At 41.4% G+C, this 18,025-nt stretch overlaps 1 protein-coding gene across 1 annotated transcript; it reads left to right on the top strand.

Moving 5' to 3' along the window:
• Window positions 1-276: 276 nt before the first annotated feature.
• LOC145592002 (uncharacterized) lies at window positions 277-5,725 on the top strand. Its single transcript, XM_081648472.1, has 5 exons — window positions 277-2,221; window positions 2,717-2,888; window positions 2,997-3,171; window positions 3,835-4,461; window positions 5,639-5,725. The coding sequence occupies exons 1-5, from the start codon at window positions 277-279 to the stop codon at window positions 5,723-5,725; spliced, it is 3,006 nt and encodes a 1,001-aa protein (XP_081504598.1).
• Window positions 5,726-18,025: the final 12,300 nt, after the last annotated feature.

Raw genomic sequence — 18,025 nt, forward strand, 5'->3', positions numbered from 1 at the left:
AACTCGTCAAGGAGACCCCGATATGAGTCGTCAGTAAGGACGCATACAACATCACGGCAGGATGGGCAATCCTCGAGTCGTGTTGTGAGTACCAGAACTCAGCAGCAAAGAAGCTCGCAAGTAGTAGGTCAAGCAATACGCACGGTAGTGCAGTTAAGGGCATCCCCATTTGCCCAGCACATCTTAGATCAACCATTGGAGAAGGTGAAAATGCCGACTTGTAGATATGATGGAAGAGGGGATCCGGCAAGATTCATAACGTCTTATGAGGGACACATGATGCTGTACACAAACTCAGATGCAGTTTGGTGCAAGGTCTTTCCGACAACTTTGATTGGGGCTGCAGCCGATTGGTTTAACAACCTTGAAGTTGGATCAGTAGATAGCTTTGAAAGACTGACTGAGATGTTTGTAGGGCAATATGTCAGTAATAGCGTGAGGCAGAGAACTTCTGGAGAATTGATGGCCGTGGAACAGAAACCAGATGAATCTTTGAGGGATTACATCAGGAGATTCAACAATGAAGCAAACACTATTCCGAAGTTACAACAGGAGATAGCCGTGATGGCTTTGATGAATGGGTTAGTTGATTCGGATTTCAAAAGGTATCTTACCAGGAAGAGTCTGCCGACATTGGCGGCGGCATTCAGCAAAGCTCACGATTACATAAAGAGCGAGGAGCTGTTGAAGACGAGTAATAGGCATATGGTGGCTGGAAAGGGGCAAAGTCAAAATGAGGGGACCTCGTCTGGAGGGAGCAGGCCAAGAGCTCCTGCCCTAGGAAGAGGAGGAGGAAGTCGGCAAGATACCAGACCGACAAGACTGCCAATGAGATACAGCACTTACACCCCCCTGAATACGCCAAGGGCTGCAATCTTCTCAGTGAATCAGAACAGAGAAGATTGGTCAAGGCCGATTCCCATGAAAGCAAGGTCGAGGGACGTGAAGAAGTACTGTATGTTCCATAGGGATGTGGGGCATTATACGGAAGAATGTACCCAATTGAAGGATAACATTGAGGAGTTGATCAGGAAAGGGCACCTAACACAATACCGGTTGAATACCGGCAGGAGTCTACAGCCAACACAAACAGTTGAGAGGCAGCAGATGGAAGCGAGGCCCGAAAGGACACAGGGGAGGATAGTCCGACAAGGGGATGCAGGAGTACCGCCGTTATCTACAGGGAGAGTGGATGTGATAACGGGGGGGCCGATTCACAGAGGGACGATTAGTGGAGCGAAAAAGCATTTAGCGGAGCACCGTCATCTAGTTTGTGCTTTAGATGTAGATAATCGTCCTCGGCCAGCTTCAAAACCACAAGTTGTATTTACGGAAGAAGATGCACGAGGTGTAGTGTTCCCACATGATGATCCGTTAGTCCTGATAACCAAGATCAATGGGGCTGACATCAAAAAGGTGCTGGTGGATGGAGGTAGTTCAGCGAACGTGTTATTTATGCAGGCTTTTACCGAAATGAATATAGGAAGGCAATATTTGAAACCGGTATCATACCCTGTGATTGGTTTTAATGGGTCGACAGTGAGGCCAGAAGGGAGCATTGTGTTGCCTGTAAGGATTGGTGATGGGCCACAAACGAGGGATGTGATGGCAGAGTTTTTGGTGGTAGGTGTCAAGTCGGCTTATAACGCAATTATCGACAGACCGATAATTCATGACATGCAGGCTGTTGTATCAACATACCATTTGGCAATAGCCTATGTATCAAACTTGGGAGCTGTAGAAAAGGTGTATGGAGGTCAGGTTATGTCGAAAGCCTGTTATGTAACAGCTTTGAAGAACCCAGTTGGTGATGCCGCAGTTCCATGCAACCCAACAAGGGAAGATGAACCGACAGTGCAAGATTTGACAATGAAAAACTTTGATGTAAGACCTGAAGAAACACCAAGGCCGTTGCCGGGCGGAGAAACCGTCCAAGTTGAATTGCAGCCAGGCGACCCCAGTAGAACAGTGAAAGTTGGGGCAGATATGGATGTGGAGACCAGGTGTAACCTGATAAGTTTATTGCGCGAGAACGCCGACGTCTTTGCGTTCTCGGCCAGTGAGATGCCAGGCATACATCCTGAGGTAATGGAACATAAGCTGAATGTTGATAGACAGTTTAGGCGGATAAGGCAGAAGAAGCGTAATTTCTCGACTGAGAAGATAGAAGCGATCCAGGCCGATGTGAATAAACTCTTGGCAGCAGGGTTTATAGAACCCTGTACATATCCCGAATGGTTGGCAAATGTAGTAATGGTGAGGAAGCCGACAGGGAAATGGCGAATGTGTGTGGATTTTACAGATTTGAATAAAGCTTGCCCTAAGGATTGCTACCCATTACCTCGGATAGATAGGCTGGTAGATTCGACCTCTGGTCATGCCATGCTTAGTTTTCTGGATGCATTCTCAGGATATCACCAGGTCAGCATGCATAAGGCCGACAGAAATAAAACGGCCTTTATAACGGATGTAGGTGTGTATTGTTATAAGGCAATTCCCTTTGGGTTGAAAAATGCAGGGGCAACCTATCAGAAGTTGGTGGATAAGATTTTTGAGAAACAGAAAGGGCGGAATGTTGAGGTGTATGTGGATGATACGATAGTAAAGAGTAAGAACAAAGAAGACCATATAGCCAATCTGAGGGAGACATTCGGAACCTTGAGAAAATATCAAATGAAGTTGAATCTAGAGAAGTGTGTTTTTGGGGTGAGATCAGGGAAGTTTTTAGGTTTTATGGTTAGTGAACGGGGGATAGATGCAAATCCTGATAAGGTGAATGCGGTGCTTCAAATGAAACAACCAAAAACCATCCATGATATACAGAGGTTAACGGGCAGGATGGCAGGGCTAATAAGATTTATCAGCAAATCAGCTGATAAAGCACTCCTGTTTTTTATGGTGCTGAGAAAGAATAAGGCATTTGAGTGGGGAAAAGAACAAAGTGATGCCTTAGAAGTAGTGAGGAATCATCTTAAATCTCTTCCCACAATTGCCAGGCCTGAGAAGGGAGAAGTGTTACAATTATACATTTCAGCATCACCAAAAACGATAGCGGCCGTTTTGTTGGTAGAAAGGAAGAGACAACAACAACCGATTTACTTTGTCAGCCATGTCTTGAATGCGGCAGAACGCAGATACCCAGTTATAGAGAAGATGGCTTTAGCTGTACTGGTAGCAGCCAGGAAGTTAAGACCTTACTTTGATGCACATCCGATAAAAGTACTCACCAATCATCCCCTGGAGAAGTCACTGCGAAAAATGGATACGTCTGGTAGACTACTGACATGGGCAGTAGAGTTATCGGAGTATGAAATAAGTTACAAGCCTAGGATGTCAATTAAGGCTCAAGCATTATCAGATTTTATTGTTGAAACCACATACACAGATGAAGAAGAGGAGTTGGGAACATGGCAGGTATCAGTTGATGGATCAGCCACAGCAACGGGGGCAGGGGCCGGAGTTGTGATAACGGCTCCAGATGGAAAAATATTTGAATACGCCATGAAATTTAAGTTCAAAGCAACAAATAATGAGGCCGAGTATGAAGCTGCGGTAGCCGGAATGCAGCTATCAATAGCGGCAGACGCAAAACGGCTAGTTTTGACAACTGATTCTCAGCTGGTGTCAAGCCAGTTTAGTGGGGAATACGAAACTAGAGAGCCAGCAATGGTGAAGTATTTGGAGAAAATGAAACAGTTAGCAGCTCAGTTGCAATACTTTGAGATTAAACTGGTTTCGAGATTGAAAAATGCTCAAGCAGATGCATTGGCAAGATTGGCAAGTTCAAGCTTCAATGACTTGGAAAGAACAGTTATGGTTGAGATTTTAAAGCAGAGAAGCATAGATGAGATACCGGCGGATGTCAATTGTGTTGAAATGGAGGATCAGTGGTACGATAAAATACTGGCATACATCGTTCATGGTGTAGGGCCAACAGATAAAGGGGAGCTGAGAAGGTTACAGAAGGACAGTGTGTGGTTCGTTATGTACCAAGGCCAGTTATACAAAAGGGGGTTCTCACTGCCGTTGCAAAGGTGCATAACGGATCTTGAATCCGCAAGATTAATAGAAGAATTGCACGAGGGAAGTTGTGGTAATCACCTTGGAGCAAGAGCTTTGTCCAGAGAGGCAATGAGAAGGGGATATTACTGGCCGACTATGAACGCAGATGCAAAGGCTTATGTTAAAAAATGTGAAAAGTGCCAAAGGTTTTCCCCAGTTATCAACTTGCCCCCGAACGATCTAACTCCGATACTGAACCCAATCCCTTTTGCCCAGTGGGGAATGGATATAGTAGGCCCATTCCCATCAGCCACAGGCGGAAGAAAATATCTGATAGTGGGAATTGATTACTTCATCAAGTGGATAGAGGCAGAACCAGTAACGAAGATAACGACATCGGAGGTGAAAAAGTTTATATGGAAAAACATCTTCACGAGGTTCGGGTTGCCGATGGCGATGGTTTTTTATCATGGAACTCAATTTGACTGTAAACAAGTCAAAGATCTCTTAATGATGTATAAGGTAAAATTTGCTTATGCAGCAGTATGCCACCCACAGTCTAACGGCCAGGCAGAAGCAGCAAATAAGCAGATAATAACGGCAATTAAGAAAAAGATCGAAGACGCAAAAGGTTTATGGGCAGATTTGATACCAGAAATATTATGGGCCAACAGGACAACGATGAGAGAAGCCACAGGTGAATCCCCTTATACTCTGGTTTTTGGAACGGAGGCAGTCATACCAGCAGAAGTCAGGTTGCCGACATTCCGGATTCAGCATTACTGTGCAGATCAAAATGATTTACTCCTACGGCAACAGTTAGATTTCTTGCCAGAGCTAAGAGAAAAAGCAGCAGTTAAGTCATCTGTCTTTAAAGAAAGAATGTCACGGGCCTACAACAGAAGAGTATCACATAGGCCGTTAAGTAAAGGAGATCTAGTATTACGAAGAACAGCAGCAACCGGTAAGGGTAATGAAGATGGGAAGCTGACTGCGAATTGGGAAGGGCCTTATCGAATAAGAGATGTCGTCATCCAAGGGTCATTTTATCTAGAAACCCCGGATGGGACACCTCTAAAAAATGTATGGAACTCGGCTGTATTGAAAAAATACTATGTATAATGAACAAATCCTTATTTTTTGAAACTGATATCAAAAAAAGATATCGGTAATGAATGAAGAAGTATTCAGACAATACGCATTGAAATAGGCATCCTCCATTTAACAGAACATCGTTAAGTGGGATGGACAGCTAAAAACCGCTTCCATGAAGATAACAGTTATACAACCTGATCAGTTGTATACGTTAACTCATGAGGTTGCTGGTTCAAAATATAAATACCGGCCAAATCAATTTGAGTATACGCCGACATGAGGCGTAGCTCAGAAAATGATCGCCGAGAGGGTACCTAACTGGCTAAAACAACACAGCAGTAGGTGACCAGTGTTATAATCTGAACCAGCAACAACCGTTCGCTTTTATGTTCGCAGCTCAGTGTGCATAGCTCTAACGTGAACTATGTACACTGGGGGGGACAAGGAATGATATGGCGTTCATATGCGTTGTGATATCCATAGTATGCTGATAAGTTTTTAAAGTATGCTGGTAATTTTTATATGCAATTTCTCGAGCCAGGTTTTAGATCTGGTATCTTCGGAAGCTGGCGTCTTTAAAAAGGTTTCTAACTGGAAGTTTTCGGATTTCAGACAAAGCATTTGGTAAGTAATTATTTTTTGCAATTTTTTATGCGTTGAAAACTAGCAAGGCGAGGCAACATGATTATCATAACCTTGTTTAAAAACAGGCAAACTAGAAAATGATAAGTAAAGAACAACACAGTTATGATAAAAGTGTAGAATTTTGAAGGCAATCGGCAGATGGTAAAAACGAAAATAAGTTTACACAATAGATAAAATTAACAGCCGACAGGCATCACCACAAAAGAGGGGTATATGCCGATAAAACAGCACTGCCAAAACATGTTCATACATACAAAAAACAATAAAAGAGTTACGGCTGATAAGGCCCAATGATACAAGACCCACAGGAGGATGTCGGTGATGACTGCCCGCCCCTTCAAGATTGAGCATTCTCAGGCACTAGGGAATCCAAAATGCTGGGATTGCTGGGGCCGTCATCAACAGTTGGCGCCAGGTTATACAAGTCCTCATCAGAAAATTGCTGCGCCTCAAAGCCAGAAGGGATCTTGTAGGCTTCCTCGCCGAAAGCCTTTTCAATTTTTGCCCAATCGTCCTTCTTCCAACCGGCGGCGTGGGCAATACATCTCTGAGCAGCGGTCCAACCTCCATCAAAACGATCTTGGAGTTTGGAGCAGAACTCATCACAGGCTAGATAACGGCCGACCGCCCTCCGACGGATACCAGGTTTGTCGGCTTCCATTTCTAGAACCGTTTCCTCAAGGCTCTTAATTTTAATCCTGGCATCCCGGAGATCTTTTTCAACTGAGGGAAGCCGCTCAACGGCCTTGTTTTTCTCAGTGATCTGAGTCTTCAAACTTTGCACCTCTAGCTCGAGATTGGCAACCCTCTCAGCCTTGGCCTTCAGCTCCGACATTTCCCTGTCATCTTTTTCTTTTATTTTCCTCAGATCATCGAGGGCCTTTTCAGCATTTTTGATGACCTCCTGCATGGCACTTTCGCTGGCAGAGGCTTGATGATGTTTCTCCTGGTAGTAACGATACATCTCAACCAGCTCTGTGCCAGACATGACGACCTATAGAAATGTATATTTAGGTAAAAGTAGGGAAGGCGAGAACGCTACATAAAAATATATATATAAAGAAATGAAATAGTAATATATATACGTACCTTCATCATGTTGTGCATGTGGGTAGCAGCAAGGGGGCCGATTGGACCAGCAGGTCTGTCCATTGGCAGTGTCAAATTGCTTAACAGCCGATAACCGAGATTTCCACCTTGCATTGGGTTATCGGTTATCATAGATTCGTTCCGGCCGACATCCATAGCAGGTTGCCAACGGTCGCCGGAATGGCCGGGAGGGACAGCAAACCCCTTCAGAACCTCATCTGAAAACCTTCCAGAAACGCGCTCGATCCATTGATTGGACCGATAAGTCAAGGCTGGGATGCTGGAATCCGACCCAGCCGTTGTAGGGGCAATTGCGGTGGTTGCCTGAGGTTGACGGGGAGATTCAGCAGAAGTGAGATCTTCGATCTCAATACCCTGAATAACCTTCTTCACAACGGCCTCAGGGATTTTAGCTTTGTTGACAGTCGGGGTCTTTTCAGACACCGACTGGTCCTTCTTCTTCTCGGGCGCCGATTGATCTTTTTTCTTTTCGGCACGCCCTTCAGGTTGCCTGGGGCTGGAGATCACAATGCCACCTCGCCGATTGGCCAGAGGTGTTAGCTTTCTTTTCTTGGCATTATCATCGGCCATGATCTCAGCTCTTCTCTTGGCACTAATAGCTGGAGCACGCCCGCAGACGGAAGCAAGAGTATCGTAGGGGTCGGAAGCTTTGGGGCAGCGCCTGATAACCCTTGTCCCGTCAGAAGATAGGCCGAGTTGTCTGTTATCCAACTTATCAATGCCTGGTAAAAAGGAATGTAAATTTAATCAGTTAAATGCGAATATATAAAAAAAAAAACAATAAAAGGGTAAGGAAGGTAACACTAAACAAGTAAACTACGCCGTTTTCATTATGAAAATAAGAACATGAATAATTAGTGAATAAGAGTAATAAAACCAAGAAGGATAAGCTATACCATGCTGGTCAGTCCAACAAAGACCGACACGAGATAGCGGCGCGTTGCCCAGAATGTAACTCACATTCGGCACCCACACCGCAGGAATTAGACGGACCTTGCCGTCGCCTTCATCATGTTCAGAGATGTCAAAGTGATTGACAGCCCTTTCTTCATGCTTCCCGAGATCTCTCTCGGGGATTGAATCAAAATGGGGATGAGGCTTGAAAAAAGTTCTCCTCAAAGGAAAATCCTCTGGAACTGACATAAAGAAAAACTTATCCTTCCAACCTTTGCAGCTAGATAGTTTAGGATTGACGGTATATTTGTGAGGTTGGGTATATAAAGACCACCACCCATCCGATTGACCATCTCTCTTTAGGGTAATAAGCCGTCTGAATACATTAAGGGTTAGAGGGAAGTTCCGGTATAGCATAACCCAAACTGTAGCGATAACAGCATGAATAGTTTGAGGGGTTAACTGAACCAGGCAAACGTTCCAAGCCTTCAAGATTTTAGCAACAAAGGGATGTAGAGGAAAACAGAGACCAAAATCCAAGTGCTTCATGTAAACAGCCACGGAACCAGCTGGACAATCCAACACTGAAGCTCCAGATGGAGGGAGAGACAACTCATACCCATCAGGTAAGTTAAAGAACTTTTTCGCACGACGACAATAGTCCTTTGTAATTGCCGTTTTCCTAAAAGCTTCGCTTATCTTTTCCTTTGCAACTTTTCCGTTGTTGGCAAGAACTATAGGTTGTCGGAACTCAGCCCTATCAGTCTCAGAACTATACCCCTCGTCCAAATTCTCTTCCTGGATAACCTCGGCCGTTAAGTCCACAATGTCATCCCTACTCTCATTATTTACACTGTCTTCCTGAGCTTCGTCATCTCTTAAAACTGAGTTGACGGCAGAATCATGAACAGGAGATGACGGACCTTCTTCAGGGGTCAAAGGGATGTCATCCTCAAGTTCTTCTTCAGAAGAACTTACAACCTGACCTTGTCTAGGTCTTTTACTAGATTCCGCTGCCTTGGCGGCCTCAGCTGCTTTAGCTGCTTTGGCGGCCTCAGCGGCTTCACGGGCGGCAGCTCGGGGTTGATAACTTGTACTCTTTACCCTTGGCATAGTGTTTATACATATATTGCCAACGTTAGTGCCGTATTGATTAAAATATCGTCTCCCAGTAAAGCTGCGTAAGTGATAACGGACATTAACAGGTTCAACGTCAAGAATTTCAGTATCGGCAGGGATATCAGGGTTAGTAGGGTGAAGGGCGCTTTCACGGTGGGCAATGGTCCTATGTATCATAAAAGCGCGTTTTTCTTCTTTAGAAGTTAACGTCTCAAAAGGGTAGTCAAATTACCTTGATTACTACCGGTTTCTTTGCCTAAAGATTGTCTAATTAAACGACGCCTAGCAGTACTAAGGTTAGGAAAATTCTCTTCGATACTATCTTCAGACATTTAATTGAATATAAGGAAATAAAAATAGCATGAAAAATCAGGGGTTAGGGTACGAAAATACCTTCAATGAAAATCGCGGATTTAACGCCTCTAACTGATAAAGAAACGACGAAGAAAGAGAAGGTACGCCCGAGGAGACGGAATGCACAAATCGAACGCGAGGAGGATAAGAAAGGACAGAACTGTGGTCAACCACTTAAACTTTTTCGAGAGAAAACTGGGAAGGAATACAAAGTAATAAAAAAAAATGGCGGAATTTTGATCTAAAAAAGGGGAAGCTGAATGGCCAATTGAAGTGAAAGGCGGTTCAGAGATCCGACGGCTGTTAATTGGCAAACTTTTTCAAAAAGCAGCGGCAGGATTTGTGACACGTGTAAAAATTTTCCCGCCCAAGCAAAAAAAAAAAAAAAAAACAAAGAGAGGGGAAAAGAAGAAAAACGATTACACTACCATAACGTACCCTCTGTAATGAATTGACCTTGTAAGCTATCGGCATACAAGGTCACTTGGGGAGGAAAACGGAGTTTTTCGCTCCCAGGTTTTTTGTAATGAATTGACCTTGTAACCTATCGGCATACAAGGTCACTTGGGGAGGAAAACGGAGTTTTTCGCTCCCAGGTTTTTTATAATGAATTGACCTTGTAACCTATCGGCATACAAGGTCACTTGGGGAGGAAAACGAAGTTTTTCGCTCCCAGGTTTTTTGTAATGAATTGACCTTGTAACCTATCGGCATACAAGGTCACTTGGGGAGGAAAACGGAGTTTTTCGCTCCCAGGTTTTTTATAATGAATTGACCTTGTAACCTATCGGCATACAAGGTCACTTGGGGAGGAAAACGGAGTTTTTCGCTCCCAGGCTTTTTGTAATGAATTGACCTTGTAACCTATCGGCATACAAGGTCACTTGCGGGAGGAAAGGGGTTAATGAAACTAATGAGTTAATGAAACTGACGAAGAACACGGCGTTACGGCACAACAATTATCCTCTTACATAAATAGTAATAATAAAAGTACTACAAGTAGCAAATTAACATAACACTTCTCAGCAAAAGAACATAGAGCTTAAAAATATATGAATACGTAGAAGTTAATTCGCCTGGATACAGGCCAAGCGATTAAAATGAATTATGAAAACGGCAAGATTAGTAATGAAACTTTGTTAGTAAGCAGTACTTGACAAAGTACAAGAAACGTTGTTACAATAAAATTTCCAATTTAAGGAAGAGTCTGAAGAATGAGATGTGGAACCCAAAGTTACCCAAAGTTTGTTTTGTTAGGTTCAACTTGTCTCCCATGATTAACTGAGCACGATGATGAATGATCATACGTCCTCACTTGGGGGGCTAATTGTATGGGATGATATGTTAACAAGAAGATGCTGATATGTTACAGAAAGAGGACATGTCGGCCTGCCGCAATTTAACACGTGGCAATAGAAACTCGACACTTGGCACAAAAGGTTGTGCATGGGTGAAAGCCACCTGTCAAGGTAGATTACTATAAATAGGTAGGTAAGACCTCATTAATGAGGACAATTAATTACTCTCTCTCTCTACTTTCTCTCTCTTACTTATCTTCTCTTCTCAAACACTTTCTGACTTTATCATCGGAGTGGTTATCCCCGGATCACCCCGGGGTTAGCTAACTTCTTCTCATTGTGTAGGTTCTCAGCTTGCCGATAGGGGTATCAGAATCTCAGGTCTGAGTTCCTGGAGGAGTTGGGATCAGACAGAAACATATACAAATCTGTTCTTTTTAAACAAGTAAATTTCTTTTTATATATTGAGGATTAGCTTATCAATATGTTCTTTTTATACATGTAAATTTCTGATTCCTTGATATTCAACTCCAGGATTAAATGTTACAGTTTCATAGGTTTTTATAATACTTGGATTATAAATGTACTGTAGTTTATTTGGTCCTAATTTTTTGTTTTTTTGTTTGCTTCTTGATGCAGATATATCAATGGAAGCAAAGAGGATTAGCTTATCAAATTGCTTCGCACTTTTTTTATGTCATGTATTATACTTTAATTGTAATAATACCTATAAGTATGACTTATTAGATTGGTTATTATTAAATTACATACGATTGATCAGTTTTGTTACTTTGTTAGTGTCATTTTGTTTGATTTTGTTTTTTTTTTGTTTTTTTTTTACCAGTATGAAACATAAATGCTAGAATTGCAGTTGTTTTTTTTTTTTTTTTATTCTTTATGGCAGAATTGCATTTGCTAGAATATCATTTATTTTTATTTTTCTTAAAAAAAACAAAGAAAATAGAAATGTTAACTAAGATAGGTGTTCTCTTTATATATAAATACATAACGCCTACCAAAAGATAACTGTTCTTTTTGCCTTGTTTTTTTATTCATTGTATGCATTGATTTGGAAACTGTTATCTTAGACAGACGTCCTATATTGTATTGAATACAAAACGCCTCCAAAAGACTCCTTCTAAAGTTTATAAGGCACCCTAATTGAAGAACGCCTCTAAGGCGTTTTATTTGGCCTATTTTAAGCGTTTTGTATGGAATATTTTGTAGTAGTGAATTATGCGTAATACTTCTTAAGTTGGTCAAGATTTGTCATATTTGAGAATTCATTTCCATCCATATCAGTTAGCCTTCCAGTGCCTCCTGATAGGATAGTTTTGACAATGTTTGGTGCGGACCAATTAGGCCTAAATTTGTCTCTTGGGTCTAGAACATTTTTCCTTATGCTTTTAACACCAAGTCTCCTACTTTGATGTTTCTTGTCTTGACCTTCTTATTAAAGTGTCTAGCCATACGAGTTAGGTAGCATTGAGTATGATGTAGAGCTTCTAGTCGCTTTTCATCAAGTAGAATTAGCTCCTCATATCTCGCTCTAGTCCATTCGACTTCATCGAGTTTACTTTGCAGCAAAATGCGTAGGGAAGGTATTTCTAGCTCTACATGTTATATGGCATCCATTCCATAGACTAAGGAGAATGGCGTATTTCCTGTTGATGAGCGAATTGACGTGCGATAACCCCAAAGAGTAAAATGGAGTTTATTAGGCAAATCCTTGTAATTCTCTGTCATTTTCTCGATGATGGTCTTTAAATTCTTATTGGCTGCCTCTACTGCACCATTTTCTTGAGGTCTATATAGGGAAGAATGATGATGTTGAATACCATATTTTTGTAGCAATTCCTCACATTCTACTTGAAAGAGAGTACCATTGTCACTTATCATTTCACATGGGACTCCATATCGACATATAATGTTTCTTTCGATAAAGAGTTCTACATGCTTTGTAGTGAGTTTTGCGTATGATGCTGCTTCGACCCACTTTGTGAAGTAATCTATTGTTACTAGGATGTATTCATGACCTCCTATCCCAGGAGGAGTAATCTTTCCAATGATATCTATTCCCCAGGTTGAGAATGGGCATGGTGAAGTGTAGCTGTAAAGGAGTGATGGGGGAACGTGCTACAAGTTAGCGTATATTTGGCATTTAGGACATCTTTTTAGATAGTGATAATAGTCCCTATTCATAGTAGTCCAATAATATCCTTCGCGCATTATCTTTTGGATTAGCATCTTGCCGTTTACATGAGTTCCACATATCTCCTTATTGCCTTTTGGGCTTCCTTTTTGCCTACACACAAGAGAGCTCGACCTTTAGGTACCCTTTTGTGTAGCTCATTGTCTATGAGTATATATTGAGAAGCCAAAAGTCTTAAGGCTCGTTTTGCTCTTTTGTCAGCATGGAGTGAGTATTCTCCTTTGGTGACATAGTTGAGGATGTTTGTATACCAAGGTTCTTCTTCTTTCTCTTCTTCTTGGACTACCTCATCGTCTTCTATAGCTTGAATGTAAGCAAGTTTATGCCTCTTTTATATTGTCAAAGGCATTTGCTCGATTTCTATGGGAATTCTAACCATTGAGGCTAGTCTTGCCAAAGCATCAGCAAATTGATTTTCTTCTCTTGGTAGATATGTGTATTCTACCTTTTCTAACTGATTAGTGAGGGTTTCCAGATATGTTTGGTAAGGGGCTAAGATTTCACTCATTACTTTCCACCTTTTGGAAATTTGGTTGATGATTAAGGAAGAGTCCCCGAATATTCGAAGTTTCTTTACTTCCAATGTCAAAGTTGTGTTCAAGGCCTACCACGCATGCTTCATATTCCGCAGCATTGTTGGTAACGTTGAAATCTAACTTTATGGAGATTGGGACATGTTCTTCTTTACGTGACACTAATGATACTCCTACGCCACAACCCTTTTGGTTTGATGCTCCATCGAAGTATAACGTCCAAGTATCATCTTTTGTAAGTATTATGTTTTCATCTGGAAACTCATTTTCATGTATAGGTGTCGAATCTTCTATTAGGAAATCCGCTAAGAATTCCAAGACCACTGATCCTTTGATAGCCTTTTGAGGCATAAACCTTACATCAAATTGGGCTAAGTTAACTATCCATCTTGATATTCGCCCATTAAGTGTATATTTCTCGAAGAGATACTTTAGTGGATCCATCCGAGATACCACATAGACTGTATGAACGAGCATGTAGTGTCTTAACTTGGTTGTGGCCCACACTAATGCAAGGTACAATTTATCAAGTGGTGTGTAGCGTACTTCATACTCGAGCATCTTTTTTCTTAAGTAGTAGATGGCGTTTTCTTTTCCTTCTACTTCTTGTGGGAGTATAGCCCCCATTGTCTCTTTGGTGACTGTTAAATACAACCTAAGAGGGATTCCCGGGAGTGCAGGTGCTAGTATGGGAGGATTAGCAAGATAGGCTTTGATCTTCTCAAAGGCTTTTTGGCACTCGTCGTCCCATATTACTGGCACATTCTTCTTTAGTTTCTTGAATATGGGTTCACATATCGTAGTTCATTTGGATATGAACCTACTTATGTATTGCAACCGGCCAATGAATCCTCGAATCTATTTCTCGGTTTTGGGTGGTGGCATTGAGATGATTGCTTTAATCTTGGTTGGGTCTATCTCTATTCCTCTAGAGCTAATGACATATCCCAAGAGTTTTCCTGAGGTGACTCCAAAGGCACACTTAGATTGATTTAACCTCATGTTGTATTTCCTCAGCCTTTCGGAGAACTTTCTTAAGGCTACTAGATGTCCTTGACGATCTTTTGATTTTACAATCATATCATCCACGTAGACTTCAACTTCTTTGTGCATCATGTCATGTAGTAAGGCAGACGCTGCTCTTTGGTAAGTGGCACCCGCGTTTTTCAACCCGAATGGCATTACCATGTAACAGTAAGTGCCCCATGGTGTTATGAATGTAGTCTTTTCCATATCTTCCTCGGTCATGAGAATCTGGTTGTATCCCACGTATCCATCCATAAATGAGAAAAGTGCGTGATTCGCTGTGTTATCTACCAAAATGTCGATGTGTGGTAAAGGGAAGTCGTCCTTTGGACTTGCCTTATTTAGATCTCTATAGTCGACACACATTCTTACCCTTCCATCTTTCTTTGGAACTGGCACCACATTTGCAACCCATTCGGGTTATTTAGATACCCTGATAAAACCTGCAGTAATTTGTTTTTGAACTTCTTCTTTAATTTTAAGAGCTACGTCAAGTTTCATTTGACGTAACTTTTGTTTTACAAGTTTCATTCCTAGAATTAGTGGTATTGTGTGTTGAGTTATTTCTCTATTTATTCCTGGCATATCTTCATATGACCAAGCAAATACATCGATAAATTCCTTTAGTAGATTAATTAAACCGGTTCTTTCTTCTTTAGTAAGAGTTGGTTCGATTTTAAGTTCTCTTTTAACGTTTGGAGCTTTTGAGATATCCACTGTTTCAGTGTCTTCTATTATTGGTATTTTATTCTCAACTGTTTCCATTTCTTTAATTATTTCTTTGTCACTTTCATTGTAAGTTAAGCAATTCTCGTCATCTTGGGTTAAGGGATGACACGAGGAGTAAGCAAAAGAAGACATATTATTGGATTCAGAAAGCATTACATCAAATAATGAAATGTCCATCGGGACTTGACCACTAACTATCCTAGGAGTAGGTACTAAATTAGAAGAACTAGGTTGAGGTACTATAGCTAAATATTTTAAAGACTCGATAGGGGAAGACTTAGATTCAGAATCTGACTCAGATGACTCTTCAAGCATAGGTCCTTGTCCTGTTGTTATAGAGATCTTCCGTCCGCTTGGTGTAGTCACCTTAACAGTCTTTTGCCATCCCTGGACTAATCCCTCTGTTGGAGTAATAAGCTTTGAGGGGCCAAAGCTCTCGCTTTGTAATGCTGTTTAAATGAGCGCGGAGTTATCTTCAACATATTTTGGCTCATTCTTCTCGTGCCCAAAAAGAAGTCCCATGATATTAAAGTCGAAGCACAGAGGTGCTTTCTCCTTATAGATAAGAGTTGGGATGTCATCTAAGAAGTGACAAACCAAGAAGATTTCGAACCCAGGTTGTCTTATTCCATCTTTGACAAAGGGCTCGGGGAATTCATAGCATGGATAATCTTCACCCTCTCTTATAAATTGTCCATTTAAGGTGAGGGGATATTGATCCATTGGGATTTCTTTATTTTGAGTACGAGCATTTCTCCGCGCATTAGCCTTTTCCTGGGCTTGCTTATATTCTTTCAGAGTCGGTTCAAAACAAAGTCCAAAAGTATATAATTTAGGAAGGCCATGCGATTTTGTTTGCATTGCTATTCCTTTCTTCTTTCCTAGAGTCATTCCAGGAAAGTGTCCCTGTTTTCGGAGTATACCGTTAACTATCATATTTTAATGGAGGTCGTAGTAAAGAGGGGTCCTTTCATCTTCCTCGATTAAGGAGACCTTTTCTACGTTGAAGCCCCATAGGTCTTCATCGTTATCATCGTGCTCCACATTTATGAGAGGCTTATCAATTGCTTTGATTCTTATTTGGGAAGCATGGATTGTAACAGGGAATTCCTCTAATTATGGCCTTCACTTGTTGATGAAGGGATGAAGGGACAGCCTTAAGGTCATGAAGCTAAGGGCGTCCCAACAATAATTTGAAAGAAGCTTTGATATCAACCACTTGGAAAATTATAGCATGTTCTATAACTCCTGTGGTGACATTCATAGTAATAGTCCCAAGAGCTTGGCGATTAGTGTTGTCATAAGCTCTCATTCCTTGTGTGGATGGAGACAAGTCTTCATCTCTTATTCCTAACATTCTCGCAGTTCGTAGTGGGCAAACATTGATTGCTGACCCATTGTCTACAAGAGTCATTGGGACATTCATTCTCTTGCAGATTACTGTGAGGTTTAAGAACTTATTGTGTTTTTCACCTTCTGGAGGTAAATCTTTTTCGAAAAAGGTGATTAGATAGATGAGACTTGGAAGATCACTCGTGAGAAAATTAGCTAATCCCCTAGGAGTGGTTTCTGAATCTATCCCTACTTTAGCCAAAGCATCCATTACTGCAATTCTATGTTCACGGGATGTGGCTAGTAGTTTCCATACGTTCATTTCGACCTTTGTCTTTTTAAGTTGTTTGAAAACGTCGTTGTCTTCTATGATTGGTATGGGAACTTGTTGGGTAGTAGGAATGGGTTGTGCAGTGATGGGAGGTTGCACTTTTCCTGATCTTGTGAGAACATCTATGGGTAAATCTTCTTCATCCCATATGTCGTCTACTGGGTATATTGTTGAAAGTGGGGTTTCTTCCACATCTTTTAGGTAGACATCCTCATAATCACTTTCCTAGACTCCGTTGATGCTATCATCCCTTTCTGGTGGGATTTAGACCAACTTTTTACTGTTAATCAACCCCTGGATTAGATCTTTGAATTTGAAATGGTATGTCTTCCTACTTGATGGTATGGACAATAGAACTTATCTGTCCTTTTCAAAGATTCAAATGGTCTTGGCTCGAGAGGTTTGATCTTCCCACTCTTGAAGAGCATTTTGAACATGTTTGCGTAGGAAGTCCTAATTGAGGTGTAAGACTTGTCACTCCTTTTGGGTGCTTCGACTACTTGGAGAGAAAATGGCTTTCTCTTAGTAGTCTTTGTAGGTGTTGCCTCTTTAATGTCACATTTATTTTGAGCCATCTTTACATGCTCGAGGGCCTCGCGACATATGACTATTGCTACCTTTACCGGTTGTGTGAGGACCCATACTTCTTTTGTAGCAAGTTGTTGACCTATAGGAAGATCACTCATGGCAACGAAGAAAGTTTCCTCCTCTTCCTCGATAGCATGGGTTTCTTTGATTAGTTTCATGAGGGACGATGGGTCAATATCACTTTTCTCATAAGAAATAGCCAAGGAATCTGACAGTGGGGAGCTATTGATACTTAGCTTCTTACTTTCAGGAGACAATGGAAGTTTGTTGCTATCAATCAGATCTTGAATAGCTTCCTTTAGCTTCCAGCATTTTTCAGTAAGATGGCCCCTGCCTTGATGGTCCTTACAATGTGCATTGGGGTTCCAACTAGCCGTCTTCCTTTTGACCGGTGGATCTCCGAATGGTCCAATGTGAGTTATAAGACCTCTTGCGTGAAGCCGATCGAATTTGGTGGCATAACTCATGCCAATAGGAGTAATGTTCTTCCTAAATGGCTTCTTTTGTCCTTGATTATTCATAGTAAGGACTTCATTCAAATTAAAGGTACTAACGTTGTTTGAGTGGGTGGTTTTGGAAGAAAAAAGATTGTCGTTCTTCTTTCCTTTCCAGCCACTGTTAGAGTTGTTAGTAGCTTTTTGCTTTGCAAGGTCGTCCTCAGTGTTGATCCCTATGTCATAGACAGCCTTGAAAGTATTCAAATTACTTTAATTCTTAAGATGCTTAGAATATTTTTCTTGGAGGTTCTTAATGAACA

This window comes from Chenopodium album, chromosome 18, assembly GCF_948465745.1.
Source record: "Chenopodium album chromosome 18, dcCheAlbu1.1, whole genome shotgun sequence".
Taxonomy (NCBI): domain Eukaryota; kingdom Viridiplantae; phylum Streptophyta; class Magnoliopsida; order Caryophyllales; family Amaranthaceae; genus Chenopodium; species Chenopodium album.

Excerpts from the sequence above, each read along its gene's own strand:
- LOC145592002 (XM_081648472.1), top strand. The coding sequence starts at position 277 with ATGATGCTGTACACAAACTCAGATGCAGTTTGGTGCAAGGTCTTTCCG. Across the intron at positions 2,889-2,996 it reads TCAGCTGATAAAGCACTCCT|GCCTGAGAAGGGAGAAGTGT; the intron begins GTTTTTTATGGT and ends CACAATTGCCAG. Across the intron at positions 4,462-5,638 it reads TCGGGTTGCCGATGGCGATG|GTTTTAGATCTGGTATCTTC; the intron begins GTTTTTTATCAT and ends TTCTCGAGCCAG.